Raw genomic sequence first — 18,377 nt, 5'->3', positions numbered from 1 at the left:
CGGTTCGTGGGTTCGAGCCCCGCGTCGGGCTCTGTGCTGACTGCCAGCTCAGAGCCTGGAGCCTGTTTCAGTCTGTGACTCCCTCTCCCTCTGACCCTCCCCTGCTCATGCTCTCTCTCTAGAAATAAATTTAAAAAAAAATAAAAATAAAAATAAATGCATAGGGTAAGGGCTTTGGAGTCTGAGAAACCTGAGTTCCGATCCTGATCTGCTGTCTATCTGTGGGCAAGTTACTGAATTATCCTCAGCTTTGCTGTCCTCAGCTCTAAAACAAAAAGAGCACGCAGTGACACCTGCCTCCCAGAATTGTTCTGGGAACTTCTACTCCGTGCTGGACTCTGACTAGGGGCCGGTTCTCAATGAGGTGCTTTACGTGTGCGAACTCATCTACATCAAGGATGACCTAATGAGACTGTCAGGGTGAGATGGGGCGATGTCTGGGAAGCTCTAAAAGAGGGCTGGCATACGCCAAGGAACCCACACCCGATAGTAGGGCAGTGGGGACTTCCAAAGGGCTGCCATGGATGGAGGAGTTACGAGCAAGTTGTCTACTGCCATACTTCTCAGCATTGCCCAAGTTTGCCACAATACACGAGAATTCTCTTCTCAGATACAAAAAGACTCGTAATGTTTAGGCCTCCATCTGCCCATGCAATGTGGCGGGTGAGCAGAGATGGGGGTGATGCCTTAAGAATTGGGACCGAGATCTATACAGTCGCTTCTAAAGACTCCCAGGGGCGGGGGTCCCACACAGAGCCTGTTACAAAGGTCCACAGGATGCCGTTCACAGCAGGGGTTCTTATGGGCAATGCTGGGGTCGTCCTAACAAAGTCCCCAGGACGGTGTCCCTCCAGATGCCTGAACCTGGCAGGGGGCAGCTGATGAGGAGAGCAAGGCAGAGCCACTCCCTGCCACCCCACAGCACCCTTGTTCCGGGCCTGCGTTGAGCACAGACCCCCTCTAAGCCACACTTTTGTCATAGGCTGGTGATACGCTCAGCACAGGAGCATGGTCCCTTGGTCCCTGCCTCCTGGGCTCATAGGGCAGTGGTTCTCAGTCAGGGTGACGGTGCCCCCAGGGGACGTTGGCAATGTCTGCACATGGTTTTGGTTGTGCCAATTTGAGGTGCAGGTGTTACGGGCATCTGGTGTCAAGGCCAGGGATGCTGCTCTACATCCTAATGCCCAGGACGGCCCCCGTCACAGAGAATGACCCAGCCCCCACTGTCGAGGGTGCCCAGGTTGTGTACCTTACGGGTACGACTTTTATTGGAGGGTTTTACATGCTGTGTGGATCCCAGCCTCCGTGAACCATTTTCTCCTCTGTAAAATGGAGCTGATGGCCCCTGTTCTGCAGGGTAGTCTCAAAGGGTACAAGTAGAAATGCAAACAAGCTGTCCCTGTTCAGTAAGTCAGTCTCCAATAAACCGGATCCTTTCCAGAGGCCAGCTGTGAAAGTCACCCAATGACCACTCTCACCCCCAGTGCCTTCCTGGGAGGCATTTGAGGATACACGAAAGAGAACTGTCCCCAGATGCTTTCCACCAGGGTGCCCCAAGAGCCTTTCCGTTTGCCCGTGTCCCTGCCCAGCTCTCTGGCATCAGAAGGAGGTACTGAGTGGCCTCGGGGGATTCATGAGGTCCTGCCCCTTCCCTGAGCATCTGGAAAGGAGGCATTTTACCTTCATAAAGCAGCTCCGGCTCGCAGTAGACTCGGTCATCTTTTTCCTTCAGGGCTCTTGCTGTCGTCGATGCCAGTTTGATTACATTTGAGCCCACTTCTGCATTCTGAAAGAATCAGTTTTCAAGAAAAAATTGATGACTTGTTATCCAGAGCAAACACGTGCTATACCGTGTACGTTTAACAAAGTGCTTTAGTGGAGCCTGCTTGGGATTTTCTCTCCTCCTCTCTCTCTGCCCCTCTCCTGCTTGCATGCACTCTTTTCTCTCTCTAGCTGTCAAAATAAATAAACTTAAAGAAAAAGTTATCGTAGCATTAAAAAAGTGCTTTAGATTATGTCATCTTTTAAAAAAACGTTTATGTTTTTATTTGTTTTTGAGAGAGAGCGAGCGAGCGAGAGAGAGCATAGGAGGGGCAGAGAGAGAGGGAGACACAGAATCTGAAGGAGCTCCAGGCTCTGAGCTGTCAGCACAGAGCCCAACGCAGGCCTCAGACTTGTGAACAACGAGATCATGGCTTGGGCCGAAGTGGCTCAACCAACTGAGCCCTAGAGGGGCTCATCTTCTTCTGGCCTCATGTAAACCGTAGGAAGCAGTTATTATATTATTGGTATTCTTTTTTTTATGTTTATTTATTTTGAGAGAGAGAGAGAGAGAGAGAGAGACAGAGAGTACACACATGAGGGACAGTGAACACACACGAACACTGAGGAGGAGCAGAGAGAGAGAGAGAGAGAGAGAGAGAGAGAGAGAGAGAGAATCCCAAGCGGCATCCATACTGTCAGCAGAGCCCAGCATGGGGCTCGATCTCATGAACCCAAGGGATCATGACCTGAGCTCAAATCCAGAGTTTGACGCTTAACCGACTGAGCCACCCAGGCACCCCTGTATTATCAGTATTCTTATTCTCATCCTCTGAGAGTGTGTAGCTGGTAGGTGGTAGGATGACTGTCCCTAAATTCTTGGCTCTTTACTACTACTCTGGGCTACCTTATCCTTCAGGGGTGAAACTAATGTGCTGGTAGGTTCTCACTTTTTAAATACTAGATGATTCACCTGTGCAAGGCTGCATCGGTCATTAAAAGGATGTTTATAAAGAGTTCATAATAACATGGGAAATGTTCGTGAGAGAATACTAAGAAACGCAGCAGAGTAAATTGCATATGCAGCCTGAGGTCTGAGTAATCTGGTTAAAAAAAAAATTACACTGAAAAGAGCCTGGGGGAAATATACCAAATATTAACAAGATAGAAGGCAATGGAAATATGGGGACTTTGTTTTTCTACACTTATCCGTATTTTCAGGACTTTCTCCTATGAAAATGTACCCACTGGTGAAAGGAAAACAAACAGGCAATAATAAATAATAATTACTTGGGAGTCAAAGTTGGATCAAGGACATTCTTTGGTCTCAACTTACAAGCAGACTTTGTTTAGGGTCTTACCATCACCGTTTTAATCCAGGAAAGGGATTTAAAACAATTGATTAAATATTTATTGGGCTTCTACTACTCCCTGTTTCCCTACATAGGAGCTACGGGGCCTTGAGCAAGTTACTTAATATCTGTGAAGTTGTTTCCTCATCTGTAGAGTGAGGTATAGTAGATGTGTCACATAAAAAGTATATATGTCTCTAAATTACTGTGCAGGTTGAATAAAATATTCCCTGAAAAATGGTTTATAGGAGGGTCTGGTTAACAGCCAGTGCTAAATAAATGCTAGTTGCAGCTGATAACATCACCGTTGTTTTATTATTACTACCATTGTTCTTGTTATATTACTCACTATACCACTGGGGGTGAGAGCAGGTTAGACAATGGAGAAACCAGACAGAGTCCCTGTTTTTATGGAGTTTACAGGGCGAGAGTTATAGTTATGGCCGACTTCTCCTCATTTAAACTTTTCTCTGCTTCCCAGGTTTTCCAAAATGGGATTTTATAATTACATGAAACCTATTTGAATGATAGCAGCTTTTTGCTGGGAAGGGAGGCAAATGTACTGCATCCTAGCAGTTGAACTGTAGGGGCCCTTTGAGATCTGCTTAGTTCAACCCCTCAATTTACAGGAGAGGAGACAGGCCCAGAGAAGAAAGGTGACTTGTACGAGGCCAGAGAGGGAAGAAGAGGCTGGGCCCTTCACACTGCAATTCATCTGCTCTAAAGTAAGAGCGTTGCAAGTGGTAGGTAGAGCAAAGCAGGCACAGAGGCCCTGAGGCTTGTCCGTTTCCATCCTGCAAGTCTCTGCTCAAAATCCCCTTCCTTAACCACTCAGTCTGCAATGTCGCCAAGGCATTTGTCTCACGCTGTCATTGTCTCCTGTAAAGGGCTGCTTCCTTCTCTTATGTTGTCTTCCCCCTGAAGACTGGGACCGGGTCTCGTTCAGGGCATGGAACATAGCTCCCAGGAAGGAACTGCTGGGGGAACGGAGTGCATGCATAACTCAATAAGCTTTTCCTTCCACGGTCAAGGTGCAAAACGTGTGCTTTACAGGGTGGCTGTAGGAATTGAATGAGATGAGATGCGTGGAAAAGTCCTGCCCGCACGTCAGTGCTGCCTTGTAAACCTAAGCCCTGAATGCCTCCACCTGCATCGCGCCATGAATGGGTAGAGACTCTGCCTGGAGCCTCGTAGTCACCTGACAGCAACAGGCCTGCTGTGCGTGCCCTGGGCTTGTGTCTCGGGGAGCCAGTCTGCAGAGACGTCTTATAATTCCGGCCTGAAACTGGTCAGACTGGTTGAGGGATAAACTGAATTTTTCCACGTAGCCGTCATGAACATGACTTGGCTGCTTTTGGGGGCCAGCACGCTCAGCTTTGGGAAGAAACAGCTTTCCAGCCAGAGCTCAACAAAATCCTACACGTTTTGTTTTGAAATCCGCCAACTTGAGGCAGCTCCTGTGAGAAGCAGCCAGCTCGGTAGCTCCTCGAAACATTGGCTTTTGGGATCAGAAGCCCTGTGTGTGAACCCTGACTCTATGGCTTTCCATGGGAACTTGAGTGGTCTCTCCCCACACTCAGCCCCCATGCCTCCCTGAGGCTGTTTCCTCATTTGTAAACTATGGGCACAATTCATAACTTTTTGAATGGGTGGTGACCGCCAGTGAGGTTGCTCTGACCTGGAGCTGAAGACTAGAGTTAAAATTAAACGATGGTGATGAAAACAGCTGGTCCGGGGCCAGACACATTGTAGTTAGTAACTTGGAGCCAGATAGACACGCATTCAAATCCCAGCTCAAATCCCCCAGATACTTCTGCAATGATGGGCAAGTTACTTTCTCTCTCATCCATAGTCATGGGGATAAGAAACAACTCAGAGGGGTGTCCTACTGATTAGATGAGAAGCTTGCAAAGCAGTTAACAGTTCGAAAAATTTTCAGGACCAAGGAACAGAGCGGAGACCCATGCACCCTATGTCTCAATGGGCTGAGCAAATCGTTACGTGAAATACCATTCTCTCCTCCTGCCTCGATACACAGACCTTAATAATGTGGAAGTGCGCTGTCCGATATGGCAACCACTAACCACATGTGCTAGTTACATTTTACGTAAACTTTAGAACAGTTAAACATCCCATTCCTCAGCTGCACGAGGTGCAGTTTAATGGCCACACATGGCTCATGGCTACTGCATCAGATGGACAATGTGTCATGGCTGCAGTGGACTCTTGCACAGTGCTGGTCTGGAAGGATGTGTGAATTTGGAATTCTAGGACTCCTTGAGTCCTGAGCCAGAATAGGGTGGCAGACAAGGGCCAGCCTCTGGGCCCGGGGTTCTTTGTCCCTGGTCGCCTTTCTTCCCACTGTACAGAAGCCCCAGCCAGCACAACCAAAGCCAAGAGCCAAATTCTGGTCACTTCATGGGTCTGAGGCCCGTACACCAGGGGCACAGCCTGCCTTTAGGAAGACAGAGGCAGGTGCTGGAAGCAGTCTTGGGGCTTTTGGGGAGGCAATTCACACATCCCAGGGAGCTAGTTCATGGCTGGGGAAAGGGAAGACACCCGGCTGGGTGGGCATGGCCCCCTGGCTCTAGGAAATCCTCACTCTGCGAGGGAGGGACACTGCCAGAGAAAGTCTGGCTCAGGGCCTCCCAAATGCCCAGGCCAGAGCAGGAGACCCTCTTGCCGGGGTCTAAGCAAAAAAGGCATCTAACACAGGTCCCGGCACATAATGAGCTCTCAGTAAACGGCAGCTTTTGGCGGGAGTGCAGGGAGGAGTCTTTGTTTTCACATTTAGGGTCAACACAAACCCACTCTACTGAGCCAGGAGTGGGAGCCACGCCTTGCAGCTCCACAACACCTCCCCCGTGGTGGGCTTACGCACGGATGGCTGTCGGAAGGGAAGGCAGGTGCTCACGAACCCACCGGGAGGCAGCGCACGGGGCCTGGCAGTACGAGGGCAGGGCGGCCGGCGGAGGAGCTGTCTGTACGCGCCCACACCCCTCCCAGCCCGGCCCCGCCTGGGACAACCCCTGCGCCACCCTACGAAAACAGGCCACCGGCGCCAAGGGGCCCCACCTTCCTCTGACCCCAGCTGGCCCAAACGCAAGAGAATCTGGGGCAGCTGGGATGTCCCAGACTGTTAAGTATACTCCACTCCTGCCCATTCTCTGTGGAGAGCACTTTCCACGTGGGAGACATTCCCAGTGCTAACGACAGACCCGGGTCCTTTCAGAGAGCCACTCATTTCTCATCCACATATCGTTCATTCATTGAGTTAAAGTGGCTAAAAGCTTAATGAGGACCCTCCAAGGCCCAGGCACTGTGGTGGGCGCATGTGACAAACTGCTGACAAGACGAAGGGCTATGGCTCTCAGAGCTTCATTCAACAGGAGCTGCAAGTGCCATCAGCACACAGGACGTCCTCTGAGGGGAGCAATGACCCCGACAGCTGTAGGGCGAGCGAGAACTTGCCAGACTGTGGTCGGTTCTCTCTGGCTGCAAAGTGAAAGCCTCTGGGGGCTGGGACCACACCCTCGCCCCCTCCCCTGCCCCAGAGGTTCTGCCTTCACTGGTCTGGACTGGGGCCCAGGCCAGGTGTGGTCTCAGAGCCCCCAGGTGAGTCCAGCCAGCAGCCAAGCTGGGAGTGGAAGGACAGGGTTTCAGGCAGGGGGACAGCCATGAGCAAAGGCCCCAGACTGAAGGGTGCCACAGGCACGTGGCTTCTCCTTCAGTCTGTCCTAATAAGTCTTTGGATAGGATGGAATCGGAGCTGCCAGACCAGGACACGTCGCCAGGTGCATCTGCTCAACTTTCCGATTTCAATATGCGGGCAGGGCGACTTGAAAGTGAAGCAAGCAGACTTTTTAAGGGACAATAAATAGCAATTAAAAAGCGTGGCCAGAGCTACCCTTCCCAGGGCTCACTCTTGTTTGCTCATTTCAAAGCGGTAGATGGCTCACACAGTGGCTTTTCAAAATCTACGTGCTAAACTTCTTAGCGTGGTTCCAGGGAAGCAAATCATTTTTTAAGCACGACAAAAGGCTGTAAGATCCCTCGGTGTGTGGGCAGTGGGAGGGAGCGTTTCCTGTCTGTGTTTCATCCCCAGGCTGAGGTCGGTGTGAGGCAGGGCCCGGCCCCGGGAGGTGCACCTGTGTGCTCTGTGAACCCTTCCCCCCCCCCCCCCCCCCCACACACACTGCTGCCCAGAACCAGGACACCAAACACAGCCCCGCTCGGCCCTGCGGTGCCGCCCTGAGCGGAGGCTGCAGAGACCAGGGGCCCATGTGACCACTTCATGGAACCCAGCCACTCATTCAGGAGCCCTGAACCACGTGAGGAGAAAGTTCATTCCTTTTTCTCCTCCTGATCTTTCCAACCGGGTCAAGGAGAGCATCTCAGTCGGGTGCTATTAGCTCTTTAACACCTAGTACTTTTAGGACTTTCTTTTTAACAAAGAGATGAAGTCTTGGCAAGCAGCGGTTATCGGACTAGAGATTAAGACCTTTGCTTACTGCTGCTGCTTTCTGCCCTGGCTTGTCTTCCATTTGCAGCAAGCGACAATGCTATGGCTTTCAAGAGGAAGCCGATTTAAATAAAACATGATTTTTTTTAAAGATTTTAAGTTGTGGTGGTAAATATGGTAAAAATCGGGACAGAGAGAAACCAATGACTGCAGATGGGGAAATGCTAGAAAGACAGGAAAGGACCCCAGCTCTGTGGCCAGAGAAACCGGGTGCACATGCAGACCCCACTTAGTGGCTGGGGGCATGCTGTGACTCCTACACAGAGGAGCCTGGCAGTGAAGGGGGAGGCAGCTTGCTGGGCCTTCTGTGGGAATGACACCTCCATGTCCCAGGCCTGCTGGGGAGGCCAGTACAGCTGCACTTCACCAGCGACGAGTATACAGAGAGACACTCGGAGCTGTGTGACCTTGGGCAGATTCCTGAACCTCTCTGAACCTCAGTTTCTTCACCTGTAAATTGAGACTAATATGAGGACCTCTCCCATAGGTTGTTTTGATCATTAAGCGAGGCAAGGAGAATAAAATACCTAGCGAAGTACCTGGTACATAGAGTCCATTTTGTAAATAGGAGCCACCAAAATGGAGTTGAATTGAATTTTGCTCTCATTTAAATTAATTAAGTCATGAAGTCAGTGAGTTCTGGAGCCAGAAGCTTCTGGTAGCATCACCCTAATTGAGGATAATGTCTGGCCCCATGGTCATTTTTCATGCAAGAAGGGGACGATTCAACAGCAGGGCAATAGGTGAGTACATAGTGACGAATCTGGGCCTGGGACCATCATGCAGATATTTAAAATGATGTTGTAGAAGAGTATTTAATGTCACGGAGAGATGTTTAGATACACACGTCAGTGAAAATAGCCACCAAAACAGCATGTACATATTGCGCCACGGAAATGAAGGAAGGGTTGATACACGCTGCAGCAGAGACGGACCCCCAAAGCGCCGTGCTGAGGGAGGGCAGCTGGCCGCAGGGGACCATCTGGCGTATGGGTCCATGGGCAGGACATGTCCAGGACAGGCAGGTCCTCAGAGACAGGAAGTGGATTAGTGTGTACCTAGAGTGGTGGCGGGGGGGGGGAGGGGCGGTGGTACAAGGTTTCTTTCCGGGGTCATGAAAATGTTTTAAAATCCATCATGGTGATGGATATACAACTCTGTAAAGACACTAAAAGCAACTGGATTGTACACTTAAAATGAGTGAAATGGGTGTATGCTATGTGAAATTCTATCTCAATAAGTCTATTAAGAATTCTGTGATTTCCTTCTCTAAAATTAAGCAATATATAAAATATACATATATAGTTCTAAATTTTAGAGAAGGAAGTCATACTACATAGAGTCTTTAACTGCTTTATTGAGATATATTAATGTACATGTGTATTATATCTACACATACATGGATACATCAACATATGTATCAATATTTCTGTCTGTCTAGTGAGAGAGAGGCTTTGGAGGTGATACAAATATATTCATAATGGGTTTATGGGTTTTTTTTTTTTCCTTTTTACCTAACCTGTATTTTCTTCTTAAGTTTTTTTTTAAACTTACTTATTTTGAAAGGGAGAGAGAGGGAGAATGTGTGAGCGGGTGTGCACACAGGTGGAGCAGGGGCAGAGAGAGGGAGACAGGGAAACCCACCAGGCTCTGGACACTTAACGGACTGAGCCCCCCAGGCACCTCTACCTAATCTATATTCTAAGGCTTCTGCTATGAATACGTACCATTTTTGGAAAAACAGTGAAAAAACGTTTTGTCCTTAAGAACAGCTCACTTTGTTTTTTTTTTTTTTTTTTTTAACATTTGCCTGTTAGATGATGATATCTTTTTTTTTTTTTTATGTTTTATTTATTTCTAGGAGAGAGAAAGAGACAGCGTGAGCAGGGGAGGGTCAGAGAGAGAGGGAGTCACAGACTCCAAAACAGGCTCCAGACTCTGGGCTGGCAGTCAGCACAGAGCCCGACGCGGGGCTCGAACCCACGAACCGCGAGATCATGACCTAAGCGAAGGTCGGACGCTTAACCGACTAAGCCACCCAGGCGCCCCAAGAACAGCTCACTTTGGATTTCACCGCCAATCAAACCAGCGCCGAAGTAACTGCCCGCTTGGGCTCACGACGCCCCAGGAACGAAATGGGTTCCCTTCCCCACCATTACCTTGTCCACCTCGAGGGGCACTGCGAACCTCCGGAGGGTGGGGATGGAGGTGAGCCTGGAGTTCTCCTCGAAGTCCTGGTTCAGGTTGGCCAAGTAGAAGACCTGACAGAGGCTGTCGTCCTCGTAGGCAATGACGTCGAACAGAAGGCAGCCATCCTCCTCTTAGGCATTGACGTGATGAAAGACCACCATGGGGTCCGTGTAAAACTTGGTGGGCAAGGGCTTCCCAGTCCTTTGGTCAATGATGTGAATGTAAGTCTGAAAGACGATGCACACCCAGGGGTCAGCCTTCCCTCTGCCGGCCTGGTGCTGTGGCATCGGGCACAGGACAGGACCCAGCCCGGTCCTCCACCAGCTCGTGACCCTAGAGCGTCCCCCACCCCAGAGCTCTGGCCACCCAGAAGCTGAGGAAGTGGGAGCTGCCCGCCATTACACGTCTGGGATGACCTCCTTCAGACGGGGCGGAGGGAAGCTTTGCTGCTGGAGGACCATGGAGGACCTGCACCGCCAGGAGGACTGTGTCTGGAGGAGGCCCCGAGGGTGCGCTGTCCCTTCCCCACCCCTTCACTTGACTGTGATTCTGGGTGGGCAGTGACGACCTAACTCCCTGGCAACACATGGCCAAGTTGGGGAGAACTGGCCAGTCTGCTAGCCCTCCCTAGGTCCTAGCCACACCTGGAGCCCCTAAAACCACACCAGCCCTTCTGGGTCCCCTCTCCCGACCTCCACCTGCTGCCTGGCTTGCCAGGATGCAGTTGTCACGGCAACCTCCTTTATCCTGGGGGCTGCAGCGTGGAGAGACCGGTTCTGGTGAAGGAGCCCACACGGGTATCTGCACACACTGCCGGCTGCCACGAGGTGCTATCACTCTGGGTGGTAATTAGCCACATCGGCAGCCCCAGTTGCCTAATCCAAAGGATGTGTGGGGGTTCTTCCTTCTGGCAGCTCTGGCCTAGCCACCCTCCTTCCCAAAGGCAGGGCGGGACTGCTCCAGGCTGTTCCCTGGTCACCTCCTCCCCGCGTTTGCACCTCTTTCTCTCCTCCAGAATCCAGCTTTGAACATTAAGTGGGGGTGCAGGGGAGGAAGGCTTTGACAGCCTAGGGGTGGCGGGTTGGAATGGGCAGGTGACTACAGAGGTAATTATTTTAGTTCTTTTCTTCTCTGTGACCCCAATCCCTGTGTCAGGCACAGGAGCTTTTCAGAAAGCTTTCTTCTAAATTTTTTTTTGAGAGAGTGTGGGCAGAGGAGGGACAGAGAGAGAGAGGGCGACACAGGATCCGAAGCAGGCTCCAGGCTCTGAGCTGTCAGCACAGAGCCTGATGTAAGGCTCGAACCCACAAACTGTGAGATCATGACCTGAGCCAAAGTTGGACACTTAACTGACTGAACCACCCAGGCGCCCCAGAAAGCTCTCTTCTAAATGCATTCTAGAACCCTTCCCAGGGCTCTCTGCCTGCCCCTGGGGTCTCGGTCTTCCCACTATGGGATTCTCTGAGGGCCAAGGGATCTCCAGGGGCTGAAGAGAAAGCCCAACTACAGCTGGCTTTCCTGCTGGCCCCCTTGGCCCACTGTTCATTCCAAAAAGAGAGAGAGAGGGTCTGTGACATATGAGACACTCTTTCAGGAAAGACAATAAAAGCAAGCTCCTGCCTTCATGGAGCTGATATTCCAGTGAGGGGAAGGCCAGCAGTCAAAGGTCAAATAATGTGCCAAGGACAATGAGCAGTACTGAGAAAAATGAAGCCAGGTAGGGGACGGAGAAAGCCTGGGGTGGGATCTGTTTTAGACTGGATCATCATGGAAGGCCTGGGGAACTGGACTCTGAGGGAGGAAGCAACCTGGGGAAGGACATTCCAGGTGGAAGGGACCAAAAATGCAAAGGCCCTGAGGCAGGAACGTGTTCGCCTGGTTTGAGATACAGGAGGACCAAGAGGAAGCTATGTGAGCAGGGAGCTGGTGGCTGGGATGGGGACATGTGAGGATTTGCAGGCTGGTCAGTGAAGTTTTGGATCTGATTCTGAGGAAGATGGGAAATCACTAGAAGGTTCTGAGCAGAGGAGAGACCTCACTCTCCTCACAGAGAAGGAAGGACAGGTTTTAAAGAGGTGGCCAGCAACAAAGGGGATGCAGAGTTGCATATGTACATAAAGATGGCCATAGTGGGCAGAAAGGGGAGAGGGATGTTAGAGCATCGTGGCGATTCCCTCTGGAGGGGCTCGGGCGTGAGCGGAGGAGAAGGGACTTGATACGTTGCTTTCTATACTTGGTTATTGTTTGAATAGAGGACACTAAGAATTACTGGGTATTTATCACAAGTAAAAACTGACTTATTTCAACAGGAAGTAAATACATACACACATATTTGTGCATAGATATACGCATACACATACAAGTACACACACACACACACAGACATCCATATAAACAGGCCCGCGCATACACAAGCAGACACACACGAATGCACATGTCTATGCTTTGAGCACGCAGGTGTGCCTGAACGGAAGACGTGTCCCTTGTACCTCTGGTGGAATGCTCTAGCATTACAATTGCCTATCCTCTCTGGCACCACTTCCCTGACATTGTACAGTGGCTGCAGGGTGCTGAAAGGGCCTTGTCCATGCACAGTGGAAGCCGCAAGGAGCCCAGACGTGGGTCAGGACTGAGGAGTGGTCCTCAGCCGAGGGGGCTGCCTGGCTGATGAGAGCTGGTTTGCCCACGGTCACACTCTCGTCCAGGGACAGTCTGCTCTACTGACTCAGTGGCTTGGGGTCTGGTTCTCTTGCCCTAACTCAGGACCACTCTGCAGGACCATCCAGCTTCAGAACTCTCTGGAAGCTTGGCCAATACTTCCTGGGAGACTCCATGGTAGCTCACTTCCTTCGTCCCTTGGAACCAACCTCCCCCCGCCCCCTGCATGCTAACCTCCATCTCAGTCTGCTTCCCGGGATACCCTACTCTGGCCGTCCTTATGTTGTGGGCCTGGCTGGCATAGTGGGGCTGGGGGTCTTGGCCAGGCCTTACCTGGTCCTCCTTGTGGAAACTCAGGCAGGAAGCCCAGTTCACTCCCCGGATGTACGCGGTTGACATCTTGAGGATGTCCAGCTTGAAAGGCTGCTCGAGGAAAACGATGTAGTTCTCGGTGACTCCGAAGCTGTGGTAATAGCTCGGGGAGAGGAGCGAGCGGGAGGTGATGGAGCCGAGGACCTTCATGTGCTTCAAGGGGTCCTTCCCCATCTCATCCTCTAGAGAAAGTTAAGCCTCAGGAGCTGTGCAGGGCCTAGCTGCCCGCAGACAACGCCACCGTTACCTGCGGCTGAGCCTTTCAAACTGACCTGGTCACTAAGAAGAACCTTTGGGTAAAAGCCAAGGTGTAAACCGATGAAGGGGTTGTTGCCTGGCTGACGCAGGAGCTCTGGCGGGGTCGGGTGCTTCCCACCAAGGTCTACCCCTCCCCCAGCTCTGTGAGACCTGGTGCTATAATCTGGAAACACTGAGCCACAGAGCCAGGCCTCTGGGCCACAGGCCCACAGTGGAGCCTGGGGGCTAAGCCCAGCCAGCACTGGCTTCGCATCAAGGTTTCTGAGGAACACAGCCCCACTCCCTCCTTCACACAGGGTCCCAGGCTGTTCTTGCTTTGGAACTGCAACAGAGACCACGTGTCTGCACAGCCTCAGACATTTACTCTGGGACCCTCTACAGAGAAGGCTTGTCAGCCCCAGCTCTGGAACAACGCCTCCCGCACATGGATCATCGTGATAAAGTGTGGAGTTTGGCCCAGCAGGTGGGGCTGGGGCCTGAGGGTCTGCATTTCTATCAAGTGCCTGGGGGTGGGGCTGGGGGTGGGGGGATAGGGCAGCTTCCCAGACTTCGGCTTTGATATTTTGCTGGGGACCATCATTCAACATGTATTTTGTAGGGTTTCCATGAATTTCTCTGGGCACTACCCATTCCCAAACACCTGGGAGACTAAGTACCCATTGTGATGAGGGGCTGTTACACATCCTGCGACAATCCAAGCAGACGGTAAGGTTCCCATTTTACAGGTGGGAAACTGAGGTGTGATGGAATGGCCCAGCATTATGGCCAAAGGCACAAGTTAAGCCAAGACCCAGCGCCGCCGCTTAGCCAGGCTGCCTCCTCTGTTACTGGGAGAACAGCGCTCAGAGTGGAGTGAGAGAACAGAATGAAATAATGGGGAGTCCAAGCTCCTGCTCTTATTCTTCTGCAAGGATGAGTCATCACTGGCCAAAAGGCCTCCCCGCCCAGGCCTGGGGCTGGTTTATAATGAGTTACCTGCAAGCGTCCCCACCTTTCTTGTGGCCACCTGTGCACACTGTAAACAGCTGGCTGGTGGGAGGGGTGCTGTGCGGTTGTGGGGCGGTTCTTTTCTTCACAAAACAAATGGAGCACAAAGCAAACCGAAGTGAAAAGTGGCCTGCCTGGGAGGAGGGAGGCGGGCGTGAATCCCAGGGAAGCTGCCAGCATGAAGCAGGTGACCAGAGGGGGGCTGCTGGCAAGATGTGGGGGCTCCTGTGAGCTGTGTGATGGTGGGCATTTCATCTGATCCCCCTCGACCTCATCATCCTCCTTTGAAATAAGAGGTGCTAAGCTCAAATGCCCCAGCCTCCCCCAGGTCTGACATTTCTAGGATTCTGGCTAGGCCCTATATTCCTTTATTGGCTTAATTCATGGGAGTTCCATTTAACAAGAACACACTCACTGTGCCTTCTGACCTTAGGGGCTCACATCTGCCTGGAGCCTAGTAATTAGTTTCAGAGTTTCTACAGGATGGAGAGGGAGGGTGCCAGCAGGGATCACATGTGGAAGCTGGTTTTCCTAAACTGGCAGGTCAAGCCCAGCATCCTTGTAAGCTCTGCCCTGTCTCCTGAGCCCTGTGCAGCCCCCCTCAGGGGTGTGGTCTCATCAGTGTGGTTCCCAGGAGGGTCCTGGACAAAGAAGGGCCAGGAGCTTCTCCTCTTGGGGACATACAATCACAAATGGCCTGGGCTTCGCTCCAGGTTCCTGGCCTTAAATAGAGAAGGTTCAGAAGCCCCAGAGAATGGGGTGGGGGTCTGAAAGGCTGAAGGTCTGAAGCAGGGCTGAGCCCCCACAACAACACTGGGAGCCTGGCTTCAGGGGCTGGGATGAGAGTGGGGAGCATGGCTTTGGCATACAAAGTTTTGTTAGAAAACTAAAAGATATCGATGGGAAGGAAGGATGGATAGAAGGATGTTTGATGGGTGCATGGATGGACAGATGGATGGTTGGATGGATGATTGATAGGTGGATGGATGGATGATGGATGGATGGATGGATGGATGGATAGGTAAATGGTGGGTGGATAATGGGTAAATTAATGAATCAATGAACTGAAGCCTAAAGAAAGAAAAACAGGTTAGAATAGTAAAGGAACTGGGGCGCCTGGGTGGCTTAGTCGGTTAAGCGTCCGACTTTTGCTTAGGTCATGATCTCACGGTTCGTGGGTTCGAGCCCCGCGTCGGGCTCTGTGCTGCCGGCTCAGAGCCTGGAGCCTGTTTCAATCTGTGACTCCCTCTCTCTCTGACCCTCCCCTGTTCATGCTGTCTCTCTCTCTCTCTCCTAGAAATAAATAAAACATTAAAAAAAAAAAAAGAATAGTAAAGGAACTTACTTCTTCCAAAAGGAAGTCCATCCCCATCTCTTTTCTCCTTTAGGAGAAAAGATTCATGGTCATCTGAATCATTCATGAAGGAAAGTATCAGATTGAGTCTTGGGTCATCAACAAAAATCAGAACTCTTTGGAAGGAGCCACGCTTGATATCTGTGCTTCATCATATCCCCAGAAGGACCCACCTGGTACTGCGGCAGGAATCTTAAAGATCATATATTTTGTCTTCCCCTTGTCCATGATGGATGTGCCCAGATTAAGAATATTTCCAGCCGCATCATAATGAGGATGCGATGTTGCCAGATTTACCGCCACGTAGTTGCGATAGTCCACCTGCAAAATTAGGTGGGGAGGTTAGGTAAGACTTGATGAAAGTGAGCCACTTCTAGGTTCAGAGTGATGGCGACTACTTCTGCATCCCTCCTGGTCTGAAAGTAATGCGACTTCACCTATCAAGAGGATGTTTACTCCTGAGCCCTGATATGACCTCCCAGGGAGCCTCCTACAGCACAGAGGCTGCAGGGGAGCTGGGGAGCTATAGGCTCTGCCCTGCCCCCAGGCCCTGTCCCCCTGGGTGTCCTCAGCATGGAGGCAGGATGCCTCATCGCAGAGTGATGACCTGGGCACAGCTAATCTTAGCTGTTGCCCTATGTCTTTCTGGTTACGTCATTTACATTCTCCCCTTTTGCATGCCACAGAGGCATCAATCTCCAGGCCTCTCTCTCAGGATTATTCTGGAAACAGAGAGTTACAAAAACACTTGGTCAAAACGAAACTTAACCAACAAGCTCCATAATGACCCCCTACTCCCAACAGTGCACAGCCATAGAATAATGGGTGGCGGTGAGAACAACTGTCCTCCTTTCCTCTCCAAGAACAGCACAACCTCTGGCCAAAGGTCAGGCAATACTTCATTCTCCCTTAGTGTTTCCTCTCTGAGGCTTTGTGGAGAGCATACGTCGGTTGGACCTATGCCACCCGGCTGCCTATGCTGGCCATAATTTTGCAGCTAAGAAAAGCACTCCCTTTACCAGATCGTTAAAATATATTGAGGAGACACTGAGGCTTTGGGCAGCCAGCTGGAGAAGATTGAAAGTGGGTCTATTGATTTTCATGAAAATGTTGACTTGACTTCTGCCCAGGAAAGGCATCTTACTTGGGTATTTATTTCCAACCCCTTGCTCTCTGCCTAAGGTCTCCCTCTTCAGGTCAACACCAGGTAGGGCTGCTAGAGTCTGGGCACTCTGGTGCCGTCATTCATTCCAACTTAATTCATTCATTAAGCTCCCACTCAGTGCCAAGACGGTGGACCGTGTTATGGGCTGAATTGTGTCTTCCAAAAAGATCTATGGACCAAGAGTTAGGGCTTCAACATATTTGGAAACAGGGCCTTTGCAGATGTAATCAGGTTAAAATGAGGTCATTCTGGTTGGAGGTCGGCCCTAATCCAATGATTTGTATCTCTAGAAGAGATGGAGTGATGCATCTACAAGCCAAGAAGCATGGAGGATTCCTGGTGGCCACGAGCAGTAGCAAGAGGCAAGCCAGGATCTTCCCCTAGAGCCTTCAGAGAGAGCTTGGCTCCCCAGACACCCTGATTTCAGACTTCCAGCTTCCAGAACTGTGAGAGTTTGGATTTCTGTTGTTTTAAGCACCTAGTTTGTGGTACTTTGTTTCGGTAGCCCTAAGAATAAATGCAGACACAGAAGTGAACCCATACAGTCCCAGCCCTGAGGGAGCTTAGAATCTAGTGCTAAGTGTTGTGCTAGGGAAGCTCAAGATCCAATGGCTTTCGGGGAGGGGCTGCTCCCAGTAGCTCCTGCAGGCCCCACGGCCCCACCCAGGGGGTCCCTTTCACGGGCCAGGAACTACTGTTGGTTGTAGATTCACTGGTACCTTCTCCAGGGTTTCCAGAGTCTGTGGGTTGATTTTCCGGATGTAATTGGTCTCTGTGATTGCATAGAAGTCCTCTCCACACTTCATGATGTTAATCAGGCAGTTGTCCGTGAAATCAGGGATGATATGGGAAAAGTAGGAGAAAGCTCTGCGGAGGAAAGCAGATCAATAGCAAATCGATGGCTGTGTCTACCCAGCTAGAAAGTTCTGCACAAGATGGCTTTAGTTTTCCGACCACTTAAAATGCTCTACTTCAATTAAGGGAGAAAAAGCTCGGGGTCCTAAAGGATCACTTGAGTCTGGAGGACTTGGTTATCCATTAGCCCAAAGATACCACCATGCTGAGTGAGCTAAGACATGAGTCATCTGGGACAAGATGGCCACCAACTGAACCCTCCTGGGCTCTCAAAAATCCAAAGGTCTCCCACACCACAGATACCAAGAACTCCTGGCAGGTTGTCCTGAAGTATTTTAAGAAGCTCTATGGAAATCATATGTACCCATCCATAATGGCCCCCGAAGACTAGAAAAACAGCTAATTCTTGCTTTTGGCAGGAACGAGGGCCCTTTGAATTTGTCCAGGAAAAGTTTTTTTTTTTTTCTTTTAAAGGAAAGCAGACAAACGATGAGATTAAAAACTCATCATTTGTTTGATCAGAAGATCCTGTATCCATGTATTGGTTAGTGCTCCCCCTACTGGCCAACAGTGAAGCAGCAAAGATGTCACACATGGTATTTTACATCCATTCCCTCACACTCCCTTGGTCCTGCATGGCTCCTCCCCACACCTGCAGGCCTGAGTGCAGTGTCTGCTGTGTGCCAGCCCCAACACTGGATCCTGGCACTGGAAAGATGATGTCAGTTCCGGAAAAGGAGACGCCATCTTCCATCTCTGGGCCAGTGTACCAACACATGTCCTAAATCTCCTAGATCTGAAGAGTATCAGGAAGGAGATACTGACAGCAAGTCTGATTCTCTGGCCAACAACTTAATTGTCAAGTGTGTGATACATTCAGTCATTAGAGCTCAGGTGATGTGA

General features: G+C 50.7%; 1 protein-coding gene across 1 annotated transcript in view; it reads right to left on the bottom strand.

Moving 5' to 3' along the window:
- The window catches only part of BCO1 (beta-carotene oxygenase 1), a 39,916-nt gene that overhangs the window by 6,248 nt on the left and 15,291 nt on the right, over positions 1 to 18,377 (bottom strand). Inside the window, 5 exon segments of the mRNA XM_039227240.1 lie at positions 1,681 to 1,786; positions 9,795 to 10,052; positions 12,817 to 13,037; positions 15,628 to 15,775; positions 17,339 to 17,486. Coding sequence (XP_039083171.1) covers positions 1,681 to 1,786; positions 9,795 to 10,052; positions 12,817 to 13,037; positions 15,628 to 15,775; positions 17,339 to 17,486 — 881 coding nt within the window.

Source organism: Hyaena hyaena, unplaced genomic scaffold (genome assembly GCF_003009895.1).
Source record: "Hyaena hyaena isolate Hyena2069 unplaced genomic scaffold, ASM300989v1 scaffold_1, whole genome shotgun sequence".
In the NCBI taxonomy this organism is placed as follows: domain Eukaryota; kingdom Metazoa; phylum Chordata; class Mammalia; order Carnivora; family Hyaenidae; genus Hyaena; species Hyaena hyaena.
The sequence above is the reverse complement of the archived record's forward strand: the minus strand, read 5'-3'. Positions and strand labels throughout refer to the sequence as shown.